Source organism: Macrosteles quadrilineatus, unplaced genomic scaffold, assembly GCF_028750875.1.
Source record: "Macrosteles quadrilineatus isolate MER2022 unplaced genomic scaffold, UCM_ALF_1.0 Scaffold_7__1_contigs__length_78375512, whole genome shotgun sequence".
In the NCBI taxonomy this organism is placed as follows: Eukaryota; Metazoa; Arthropoda; class Insecta; order Hemiptera; family Cicadellidae; genus Macrosteles; species Macrosteles quadrilineatus.
In genome coordinates this window covers 71,320,262-71,333,891 of record NW_026542600.1, presented here as the reverse complement: position 1 = coordinate 71,333,891, position 13,630 = coordinate 71,320,262, and the positions used below count along the sequence as shown (strand labels likewise).

General features: G+C 34.6%; 1 protein-coding gene across 1 annotated transcript in view; it reads left to right on the top strand.

The window, feature by feature from the left end:
* LOC128999075 (dynein axonemal heavy chain 3-like) overlaps positions 1-13,630 on the top strand; it is a 96,278-nt gene that overhangs the window by 16,154 nt on the left and 66,494 nt on the right. The window contains exons 10-14 of the mRNA XM_054425432.1: positions 6,781-6,888; positions 8,157-8,269; positions 9,492-9,643; positions 10,650-10,825; positions 12,066-12,291. Coding sequence (XP_054281407.1) covers positions 6,781-6,888; positions 8,157-8,269; positions 9,492-9,643; positions 10,650-10,825; positions 12,066-12,291 — 775 coding nt within the window. The remainder of the gene's footprint in view (positions 1-6,780; positions 6,889-8,156; positions 8,270-9,491; positions 9,644-10,649; positions 10,826-12,065; positions 12,292-13,630) is intronic.

Here is a 13,630-nt window from a genome sequence, read left to right as displayed (position 1 = left end):
TTCTCACTCATTATTGGTAAATTCATACAACATTTTAATCAAGCTCAATGTTTTATTATTATTTAAAACTTTCCACTTAATAAACACTAAATAATGTCCATATGTTGGATAACAAATGTGAGTTTTATATTTTTTACCTTGGTAAACCCACCTTTATATTATATACACATATATATTTACTAGTAAAAAATAGGTAATACAGAGTAATATGTAATCGAAAAAAAAAGATTTTTTTATCCACTTACCTACTAAATGTAATTTTAACCAATGATATTTTGTAGACAAGTGTGCCGTGACTCCAAAGTTGTTCTAGTTAGTGTGCCCTGAACGGAAAAAGGTTGGGAAACACTGCATTTACCTTGTAGCCCAGTCAATGAATGCAATAAAACAGCCTTTTTCGCAACTAAATGGTGGAAAGCTGGATTTTTTATATGTGATAGAACCACATGAGAGGTGTATTTTCCCAAAAGTCCCCTCTTCTACCCCTTGAGCTTTCCCCCCCACCCCCCTCCAAACATAGAAATTGCAGTGATTTACTTAATTGATCATAATTCGAATGTTATGTATGCTATCGAACTGCAATTTGTTTTATTTTATTTCTGATTAGTTTTCCTACAACTTTTGTATTTATAACATTTTTCTAAAACCAATACTTAGGGAGATATAAAATTTAAACTTCATTAAAAGCTTTGTTTCAGAGTGCAAAATCTTGTTTTTCTCTATGTATACTTTTAAATATAAATAATACGCAAATATGGTTCATACAAAAGTTTTAGTACGTTTTTCAAGGTTTACAAATATATTATTGGTTAGTCATCTAGGTGACCGGGTGAAGTGCTGGGCGTCGGCAAAGAGAGCGCGTGCGGGCTAGTTGAACACCTCTGCGCTGCGTCATCGCATCTAGCCCAGCCAATAAACGCACCAACTGCCTTTTTTTGTAGCTAAATAGTGGAAAGCTGAGTTTGTTATATGTGATGGAACCACTTAAGACGTGTATTTTCTAAAAGTTCCCGATTCTCCCCCCCCCAACCCCCCCCCCCCCAAAACCCCCTCAAAACCTGGAAATTACAGTCGCTCACTGTACTGGATATAATTCAAATTCTACGCATGCCATCGTAGTGAAATTTGGTTTGTATTTTTTATAATTAGTTTATCTACAACTGTTGTACTAAAGATTTTCTTATAAAACTATATCCACAGAGATATAACATTTAAACTTTTTTTACAATGTTTATGTTTAAGAGTACACAATTTTGTTTTACCCTCTATATATTTTTTCCCAAATAAAATACGCAAAATGTTTCAAAAAAAAACTTGAGTATGTTTCTTAAGGTTTATAAATATATATTTGATTAGTCATCTGAAAAAAACTGATGTAGTGTGGGGCGTCGGCATTGTCGGCAAAGACATCGGGTGCAGGCTTCCGCGCAGCGCAGCACCGCCCGTCGATGCGTCGCGTCATAGGCACCGACATCGCTAAGTTCTCAAAGGTTTTATACAAATGCTATGGCCTTGTACTTTTTAGTTTACTACCAAAACAATCTGTATCCAAGCTTAACCGTTAACAGTAAAAACAATTATTATTTAGATGGAACCCAATAATTTTTTTATAACCAGTTTTGGTTCAGGTAAATTAATCTCTACCTACTTACTTGTTATACTTGCAATACTTTTAATACTTGATTTTTTTCATATTTGACCAACGAAAGTTTGATAGATTGAGGTATAGAACACTAGGCCTAATAAACACTTTAAAAATCACTATAAACATACTCTTTGCTCATCCTTACGTTACAATGTGATTTCCATTATCTACCACCAATGGGACTCGCTTTGTTCCCCGCAAGATTTATACTAACTGCGCCTCGCGGTCAGTAAAGATCTAAGCAATAAACTGAAAAAAAATACTAATTAGATGAAACCTAATCATTTGTACATTTCTTAAATTTATTGTTGGTTTTAACTCGTTTATCATTTAAAATAATAATTTATTTAATTATTTCTGTCAATGGCTAAACCTATTGACAATAATATACATGGATACATATATTTCATTACATAAAGCTGGGTAAGAAACATACTGAACCCAATGATGAGATGATCCAATTCGCCCATGGGTCTGTGGATGATTGGAGTGTCGAATCGAAATCGACGACCACTTACCATCTTTTATGTATATTTACAGTATTGTCAGTAACATTATAAGTGTAAATTTATGTTTTAAGTGTTAGACTATTAGACGTATTTTCTTTTATTTACTTTCCAATTAATTAATGTAATAAGGCATATATCCAAAATTTATAAATAAGTAAGTAAAAAACTATTTGTGTCCCCATACATGCAGGCAAGACTATTTACGGGATACATACAGACAGATTATTCAAATTTCTTAACATACTGTGTAGATGTGTCAATCAAATTGAGGTTTTTTCGTAAAAATTGGCAGCAATGTATTACGAATCTGCTTTACGGCGCTAATACGTGGTCCAGATCAATCATTTTTAGAGACTCTATACTGTGAATCTTGGTGAGGTTCTGTTCGCTAATATTTTATTGTTTTCATGTTATCTAAAAAAATAGTCAGCATAATAGTTCTTTATTGGTTTTTGGTAGACATTATGCAAACGTTTAACATCGCTAATAAAGATGAAGGCGCTTATTAAGTGTTTTAAAATCTCCTCTATATAGTCTTAATAAAAAAGTTAGTTTTTAACATTGACTGGTTTTAATTTGTGTTCCTTACCATGATTAAAAATGGTTTATAAATACTACCGACAGTTTTCTACGTTGTTCGTGATATTATTTTAACACAGGCTTACAACTCATGGCAGAGCAGCCATATTTTATTTGCTAGCGGGAAGCGTGAAGAGAGGGACATGTCAACGATAGGACGCAGTTTGTATCAAGGATTAGTGAGTCGACGAAAAATTTTTACTGACCGTCAGGTGATTCATTTAGTCACGGTTTAGCTTGGAAACAGATGGTTTTGGTAGTAATGTAGGCTACAAATTGGGAAGTCTTAGGATTTATATAAAACAGTTGAGAACTTAGCGGTGCCGGTCCTTATTAGGCTATGTATCGACGGGCGGGGCTGCGCGGATGCTGATGACTAATCAAATATATATGTATAAACCTTAAGAAACATACTAAAATTTTTGTTTGTAACAATTTGCGTATTTTATTTGGAAAAAATATATAGAGGGTAAAACAAAATTGTGTACTCATAAACATAAAAAAAAATTTAACGTTATATCTCTATGGATTTAGTTTTATAAGAAAATCTTTAGTACAACAGTTGTAGATAAACTAATTATAAATAATACTAAACCAAATTTCACTACATGGCATGCGTAGTATTTGAATTATATCCAGTAAAGTTAACAACTGATACTTCCAGGTTTGGAGGGGGTTGGGGGGGTGGGGGGGGGAGATTCAGGAACTTTTTTCAAAATACACGTCTTAAGTGGTTCCATCACATATAACAAACTCAGCTTTCCACTATTTAGCTACGAAAAAAGGCAGTTGGTGCGTTTATTGGCTGGGCTAGATGCGATGACGCAGCGCAGAGGTGTTCAACTAGCGCGCACGCGCTCACTTTGCCGACGCCCAGCACTTCACCCGGTCACCTAGATGACTAACCAATAATATATTTGTAAACCTTGAAAAACGTACTAAAACTTTTGTATGAACCATATTTGCGTATTATTTATATTTAAAAGTATACATAGAGAAAAACAAGATTTTGCACTCTGAAACAAAGCTTTTAATGAAGTTTAAATTTTATATCTCCCTAAGTATTGGTTTTATAAAAATGTTATAAATACAAAAGCTGTAGGAAAACTAATCAGAAATAAAACAAAACAAATTGCAGCTCGATAGCTTACATAACATTCAAATTATGATCAATTAAGTAAATTACTGCAATTTCTATGTTTTGAGGGGGGTGGGGGGGAAAGCTCAAGGGGTATAAGTGGGGACTTTTGGGAAAATACACCTCTCATGTGGTTCTATCACATATAAAAAATCCAGCTTTCCACCATTTAGTTGCGATAAAAAACATTTATTGACTGGGCTATTGGTTCAGTAATAAAAGATGTAATGTTAAAACACGCTTGTTAACTCAAACAAAACAAAAATAGCTAAACACTTAAAGCATTATTTAATTAGCAATAAATCAGATAAAGAACAAAACAAAACAAAGTCTAGATTAGTAAGCAACCGGTACCAGCCATCAAGATAATAACAACAGTCGTAAAATAAGATAAAGATAACAATGACAAAACATCACTTCTTATTTCTCTTTATTCTTCTATTGTTTCTTTGGGTTCTCTTCATCCACACATTCAACAAGTTGCCATGGTTTATTCACCCACCGCAATCTACTAAAGTTGCCACGTTGACTAATGACCCAATCACAGCTACTAAAGCTGTAATGGTTACAGATTGCCCAATCACAAACTGTTGTGAGGTAGCAAGCGCACAGCAGACAAATGTGTAAGGAGCAGACGATTGTCAGTGCAAGCGATTGCTTGACCTTGAAGCTCTCGGCAATTTATATATTTTGCTTCCATTTATTTTTGTCAAATGAACTGTGATGTTTCAAAAACAATAATGGGAGAACCTACTGCATATAAAAATTGCCAGAAATACTTAAATATACAATGCATTTACAATATTAGACTGAAGAAATACGATTTATAAAATTTTCTTGGGATTTTTGAGGTTATTTAACATAATTTAAGAGGCATCTATTGACCATGATTGATCCACGCCCGAGGTTCTACTGTATTTTAAATATTTGGTTGATGATTTAAATGATGATTTAAATGTACCGTGACGTTTCTCTCGCTAAGGAATATATAATACTACAGTATTCTGGGATTGCGGGAAAACCGTCACCAACTTTTGCCATCAGTTTGCTCAGTTCAGCAAGCTGGGAAGTTTCCAGGGTTCAAAAATAATTATAAAAATCCAATTCACCTCAGGCACAGATTTGTATACACAAAAATGTAGGTAGTGTGAATCAGGTGTAATCTCAGTACCGACAACCAACAGCGCTACTGTACCATCATCCATCATCATTGCTCATACCTGATAAAACTACATGGATTTAATCCAGCAATACTGTAGATTCCCAAAAATATTACCTGATTTAATTACTGTGTTAACAGTTTTGATGTTTTTGTTTTTGAGTTTTTGTTTCATCACAAGGTCATAAACCCTAAAGGGTTCCCCCGTCAACCACGCTGAATCCCGCACATGACCCACCATAGGTACCTGAATCTTTAGCGTCTGCCTCAATGGCTCTCTAGTGTGTCAACAATAGGTTGGGGCAGTCCTATAATGCTTGAATGGAATAAAATACTCAACCGCTTACTTATAAAAAAAAAGATACTAGTCTGTATATTACCTAGGATATCTAGTACGATATACTGTACAAGCTGCGTTGATGCACATCCAAAAATACTGTGATAAAATGACATTAGTGACACTTTACTTGTTCTAAAAGTCCAAGGACTTTGCATTTACACTTTTACCACTGATTATATTTGTACTGTATGAAACTTAAAGTTAAAATTATGGCTCTTTCGTTCAATAAAGGAATCATGAAAATCACCAGTAGGTGAAGAATGTGTCGTAATTATTTCTCGGTAGTAGACGAGTAGAGGATTACCACACTCGGTTGCTCTAGTGAGAATTTGAAAATTCATACTTTATACCCGAAGTCTAATCTCCCTTAACCAATGAATGGGGAATTACACTTTATGTATCAAAACTATTTCTCAGTTACTGTGGACTACCGTTCAGTTGCTGCTCTGAAGGCTAACTGTTAACATTGTCAGGTCACAAGACATTCAGTTTTAGAGGTGTACTGTACGTTTTTGGTTAGTTTGTTATTATTTTTTTTAAAGTATAGTGTAGATCAAATAGGTTAAGTAGGAAAAATTAAGCAATAATGTTTCAAGTTTATTGTGGAGGGGGTCTGTTAATATTGTAAAGGAGAATTCTGTTTACTAATTACTTGTGGTTTTGAAAAGTGAATAGGAAACTAACTCAATGGTACATATATTTTATTCTATTTTACTACATGTCATCACTATCCAGATGCTGGTTTCCACTGGATTAGTAACTCTCTGTGTAACAATGCAAATTCTTCACCACACCCTAATGTTTTTTTTATTTTTGAAAAAATTAAAAATTCATGTAGTCAGAAGCATATGTGCGGCTAAACACAACTGAAGTCCCAAAGAGAAGGAGGAAGACAAACGAGAAGAGGGACTTCCTTTTAAGATCGACCAATTAAATAAAGAACAAATAGATTTGTTAACACATGTAATGTGCATAGGATACAAACATCTACCACTCTAAAGGTATCAAATTTATGACAAGTTAGCTGTTATTTAGTTGTTGCCCTCTGTTTAGTCAACCATGAGATTTCTCGGAAGGGTAGATGTGCGTACTTTAGTGTTTGGAAGGCTATCTCTCCCCATGTGTGTGGTTCAAGAGTGCCCGTTTTGATTTGGCTGTTGAACAGCTGTTTGACTTAAGAATATTGCTGAAACTGAAGTTTGAGGAATTGCTTTTAATGTTGAACAAAAAGTGAAGGGTTGTGAGAGGGATATTGTTTATGGTTAAGTTACAGAAGCAGTTAGACAATTTGGTGGGGTTGAAACACCAAGTAATCCTACAATAACTGAATGGATCAATCTTTTGATAGAAACTGGTAATGTTGCAAAAAAGCTATCCAACTGTTTCTGATGATTTTCTGTTTCTGTTTAGATTTGAAATAGTCAGCGTCAGTGCCTGTAAGGAACTTCAACTTTATCAGACTCTATGTGCAATGAAAGCAGAATGGTCTGAAGTTTACTTTACCTCGACACCTTACCTGTAAGTGTCATGAATGACCTGTTTAAATAAGTTAAAATGAAAAGTTGTTATGAATACAATTTTATTTTCCGATGATCAAAATTCTGTAAACACAAAGTATTGCTCAAATTTATTTCTCTTTATTTATCTTTGTGGTGATGAAGAGTGTTACAAATAAACAGGAGATACAAATAGTTGTGAAAATAATAATCTTCTATATACAATAGACAGATTCAAAGTAGTAGAAGGTTCCGGTTTATATGAATAATAAGGTACTATCCTTCTTTAAATTATCCATCTTAAAAAAACCTACAGTATTCTATTTTTAAGATGACTGTGATATTTTGCATGTATTACACTACACTTGTTGTAAGTTTGCTCTTATCTTGCCTGTAAACTCATTAGTCTACCATTCGTTTTTAATGACTTTCATCTAATGCATGTATTGTAGGTACAGCACAAAATAATGAATAAATATTCTTGATTCTTGGATCACTTAAAATTACACCACACTAACCACAATTCTGTACAAGTTTAACAGATGAAAGATATTTACTACATTCTGGATACAACATTTATGTTTTGAATTAAAAATATTATATTTTTATCAACGTTTTTCAGGGATAATCCATCTACTATATATTAATTAACTCTTTGTAGTCATATTTATCGTTCTCTTTTTGTCTTCCCTATACATCGGGAAGGCAACACTTAGTGGCCTTTCCATTTTGTTTTATGACGCCGAAAGTAGCCTTGGAGCTCGGGCCGGCTACGCGTAATGGCCTATCGACTGGAGATCAAAGGGAAGAACAGATCACCATAGTCAAAAGGATCTCATGGTTCACAAAGGACCTGGGATTTGACGGAGAATGAGGACCTGTGAATGAGGGTGCACCATAAGCTGTTCCAGCTGCGCTGCAATCCCTTAGTTATTTGTAAGCCTGGCCCTCTAAAAAAATAAATAAATAAAAGCATTATCGTTTTTATATTGCAGATGGGCGTGCAGCTCGTATAATGCATATTTTCATTTTATGATTCAAATCAATGTCGATGGGGGGTGCAACTCCCTCTTGGTCCCATAGTGCATCACATACTAACCGCAGGGCTGTGTTATGTTACGGATCTTGTGGCCACTCGTAGTGGTTTTCTGACCACTAGGGGTTAATCGGTTATACAGGTTAAAAAAGTCAAATGCAGGTTGCAAATGAATATTCATCACATTTATATTTATGTAAATATTTATCCATCATAGCTGCCATAGACTCTCTACCGATACAGTATTTTTTCAGTGACACAAAAACAGAAATTTTATCTGAAGTGGAAGAAGTGTTGACTTTGGTCGACAATCATCTAATAAAATGTGTGACAATCAGAGGCTCAGCATTTGTGAAGCCACTCATAGGTAGGCATACTTAATATGTTCCAGCAAAAGTTTAAGTAAACTACCTACTTTCTGTTAGTTAAATTCTCTTTGTTTCTTAACATAAACAACACAGCGCTTTCAAAAAGATGCTCTTGAAGAATGCTGATTGTTTTTTGTTGTGATTTACTATTTATCGTTAATTTTTTAATTGCAAAATGTCTTGGCTAATTATTAGAGTAGTACTCAATGACCAATATTCCAAATGTTAAATTTTTTTCTTAGTGTGAAAATAAAATAAAATATGAAATCCCACTCACCTACTTTAATGTCTTTAATTGAATAAGTACTTCATTTATGGTCTCTGTGTGGATAAGCCTTTGCATCTCTAAATGTAGACACACCTAAATCTTCTAAATCTTTAACATTCACCTTTTGGTATGTGGTCAGTTTTTTAAGCCCCCTTTCCCAATACAAATTTCTACGTCCTGTCATGTCCCACCACATGACACTGTGGCATAAAAAGGTTGGCACACCAAGCTAGACTGTGGATATGCAATACATACTGAGCTAAAAGATCATCAATATACTTAAGTGTGTGAATAATTTGATAGACTTTTCAATTAAAATGTATACAAATAAGAATGGATACTTACGTGGTAGATGAATAGTTCTGATATTTACTATTTAAAATTTGTAACTAATAAATGTTTACCTCATGTATATAACCATACTTAACATTTATTATGAAAAGTGCACAAGAATAGACGTTTAGTTTTGAAGAAGGCACGGTTGGTTCAATTCAGGCTAATAGCACTTACATGCCTGTAACCTTCAAAGTGACTCACATTGTACCAATGAGGTGACTCACAGTTTACCATTGAGGTAGCTCACAGTTAACCTTTGAGATAGCTCACAGTTAACCAATGAGGTAACTCACAGTTAACCAATGAGGTAACTCACAGTTAACCTTTGAGATAGCTCACAGTTAACCTTTTAGGTAGCTCACAGTTAACCTATGAGGTAACTCACAGTTAATCTATGAGGTAACTCACAGTTAACGTATGAGGTCACTTACAGTTAACATTTGAGGTAAATCACAGTTAACCTTTGAGGTAGTTCACAGTTAACCTTTGAATTAATCTTTTACTATACCTTTTTGTCTTCGATCTTAACACAGTTAATTGGACAGAGAGGCAGATTGTATATGATATGACCCAAGTTATCTGTGGATGTTTGCCTTTTTTCATATTTTACCTTGTAGGAGAGGTGAAAGAGTGGTGTGAGAGATTGGACAGAGTGAACTTAACCATTGAAACTTGGCTGAAAGTGGAAAGGCAATGGATGGACTTCCAACCAATATTCACCTGTGAGACAGTTCGGGAATGCATGAACCAAGAAGTTCTTCTTTTCCAGGTCAGTCTCAGTTGTATTAAAAAAAAACAAATCATATTTGCCTTGTTATTTTAGGGGTGACTGCATACATTTCCCATCACAAAAATAAATTTTCACAATTATTACAAAATTTCCGGGCATGCAACACAATTATAATATTGTAGGTTTTCGTAAAATGTGCAATAGTTTTGTCTCACCAAAATTAGTCACACCTTAAATTTTTCCAGGTAGCCTAGCCTACAATGAGATAGTCCAGGATTCCAACGAGTTCGTAAATTCATTATAGTTTCCAGTTTATTGGCTGAGATTATTAATTACAACTACGCTAACAACTATATTAGCTTACCTTCGGAAAGTGGTCATCATTGCCACTCGATATATGGGTTGAGATTGAATTTGAATAAAAACATAGCACGAATGTGAATATAACGGAATAATTTACAGGCTTTAATAAACCAAGAATCGATCGTCCTACTTGGTTAACACCAAAGTTAAAAGTGTCCTAAAAATAACTTGGTCAATCATCAGACTCATTCGTAAGTAACTTTTGATTTGAATTTGGAATCCTTCCTTGAACATGCGTGATCTAAACAAAAAAATATATAACTTAAAATATACTAAGCGTACCTGGAAATGAAATAGAGCATTATCGTGTTGCTCTACACTTACCAGTGTCCTTATCGATTTGTGATTTTAATATTGGATATTGCCTGATAGTGTCGTGTGGGAGATCGTGTAGTGTACATTGGTGGCTGATAGACGACTGACTGCTCCAGCGCTTCTTGAGCAGCACTCTCTTACGCTCCTGACATCGGGGTTGAGAACTATGGTCATCCCCTCAACATGATGTCACCACGTCCAGCGTTCGCTGTAGCCTTTGCATGAACCAAATAAACGTATTTGGGAAGATTGTGAAAATATTACCCCTCAATTACAATTTGACCCGTTACATCCCCCTCCTTCTTCCCAGAAATGAAAGAAAACAGGTAGTTCCGACAGTGATGGTGTTTTTTCTCCACTGTTACAGGAGGTGGATCAGATGTACAGGGATCTAATGAAGGAAGTAAGCAGAGGACTGCAAGTAATCAAAGCTGCTGGTGACCTTCTTCTCTTGAACTTAGTTCTTAGAATGTTTGTTATCTTAGAAAACATCAACGCTGGTGTCAAGATCTACCTAAACCAGCTTCAAATGTACTTTCCCAGGTAATGTCTTGAAAATGCATTTGATCATGTTTTAACACTCCATTAGGCCTATAACTGGTTGAGGCAGCAATATTTTGTGTATCTGTTTTTGGATTATATTTGTTGAATATGTTATGTGCTTATTTACTAGAAAATCCATGTGAAGTACATCAGTTTGTCTTTTGTTGTAGAGTATTTGAAAAAAAAAAATGCTTTTGCACAGGAGACTTTCCCTCGTTTGAACAGCTCAAGACTGGCCTGTAGTATCAACTTATAATTCAGTGTAGGCGGGGGAGGGGGGGGGTTGCTGTCCTTGTGGTTAGAGCGCGGGATTTTGGTCCCTGAGGTCCTGGGTTCAAATCCCGTCAGGTCACCAATGTATTTTATCTAAGTGATAATGCCGCAACCCCCAGGTCTAGCCTGAAGTAATGTGAAAATCAATTCCGGGCTCGTACCTAGCGTCCTAGGACAAAAAAAAAGTATGAACTAAAACTGTTGAACAATCAGAAGTCAGTATAAAAATTGAAAATACACCCCAAAGCGCTCATATTACAGGAGCAAAAATAGTAAACCATACAAAACAATAAAGCAATGCAGCGATATTATAGTGCTAGAGGAATATGTTATAACTTGTTTGCTTATTGTGACTATGGACAAAGTGCAAGTCTGAGCCATGAAAAGTTCCAAACAAGAATATTGCACTAAAGCCGCATTTACACCGCAGTTAGGAACACATATTTTCAACTAATTTTCATAAAAAAACCAAGAAACATTACTTTTTGAACAGAAACATTTTGATGTTGGAAACAGTTTTTTAGTGTTTAAAATAGAAATTTTGTTTCCCACCAGAAGTCGGTAAAGATCAAAGGGTGTTCCAAACATGAGGGAACATTTGTTTCCCGCTACCCCCAGCGCCTACCCACCACCATGGGCCAGTCCGTCTCCCATGCTGATTAAATTGTCTCCAACAATATATAAGAAAAGTACACCGTCAGTTGTACTCTTTTGTTTTAGAAACAAGTGTTACCAACAAAAAGTTCCAAACTCCGTTGTAAACGCGGCCTTACCTTACAAGGAGAGGTGTAGTACTCACCCCAATTGTGAGGCAATACTCACAGAATATTTACAACAGAAATTTGCTGTTTATTATAATATTATTATTATTATAGAATATTATTTGATTGTGATGTTTTCAATCACACATCACTACACTTGATTTTTATCACCATTCCCAACAATAAACACAAAATGGTATTTGCAGGTTGTTTTTCTTATCTGATGTTGAAATACTGCACATTTTAGCTGAAACCAAATCAACTAATGTGATACACACTCATCTGGAAAAGATATTCATAGGAGTTCAAGACCTATTTTACGAAAACAACCAAGTTGTCGCATTGCAAGGCCCTGATGGAGAAACAATCACATTTGAACAGACTTTACAAGTGGAAAAATATTTTGGGTGTGTGGAAAAACTACTTTTTGATGTAAGTTGGTTGAATGTTATAAATCTTTTCATCATATTATCTAGAATAGGAATAGATAGATTTTTTATGATAGTTGTTGATTTTACCGGTTTTCGGCGAAAAAACCAACACCAAAAATGGTGGACAATTTAAGTTATTTGCTGTTGTGAAATCATTTTGTTGTGGATGTGGAAGACAAGAAGGATATCTTCAAGATTGCAAGAGATACTCTTAAATTTGCCTCGATTGCAGGGCAAAACAGCCATGATGTCTGTAATCATGAGGGAAGCTCAAGATTTTTCCCCGAATAGCAGGATACACTACTACTTAGTAAAGCTACTACTTGACTAGTTAACCAAGCTGTTTAACTACTTTTGCTGATGTCTATCTGTTTTCAGCTAAATTAAAACTAATCAAGCCATTTAGTCAGTGCTGTGCTCACTCATCACTATGGATCATTGCAATCAGAAATCAAATTCTTTGCGACACATAGTGTTACAACCTAGTTAAACTGCTGATTTAAAGTAGGGAAAACCATCTAATTACGTAAACTGTGGTGTAATAACCCAACATCTGTTTACTTAATACAGAAAAGGTGTCCTCTGTATGGTAACAACCTTTTTCACCTGTCCAATCGGTTTTTACGATTGAGGTGTCATTTTAGAGCTTACAACCTAGTGCAGCGCAACCCCGCAGCTAACCTGCAGACTAAGTGAATTCAAATCAAAACAAATCAAATCATTCTTTATTCATTATACATAAAATAACATGTATTGAATAGAGTCAAATAGGCTATAAATACATATAACTACATATTACAAAGTGCTTAAAAATATACTATTCAGATAAGTGAAGAATTTCTAATTGAATATATATTAAAAATATAACACTATTGCAATCACAATAACATTAGCAGTTATTAAAATAAAAAACATGTATCCATTTTCCGGGCTTAAGAAAAAATATACAATGAACAGAAAAAGCATTACTAATCATGGTGAAAATTTAAATTGTTCCCCTAATTTTGCTATGGAATTCAAATTATGTAAGCTACTAATTTTTATTTAAAAAAATTCTTCTATGGAATAAAATGGAAATTTAATTAAAAAGCCTTTTAGTGTTCTTTTTAATTTATTCAAATTGTCTTCCTTCTTTATAAGGGTGTTCCAAATATAAGGAAACATTTGTTTTGGAAAAAAAATTTCTGTATGCTTCTGTACTTCTACACTTTACAACGCTTTCCCGCTCATCATTTATATTACTTTTATTTTTGTATTAAATTGTACAATTTGCGGGTAACCCCGTTGTAGAACATGTTTTGTCCCAGGTTGTCACACTAAGGCTAAAGGAAGATTATGCA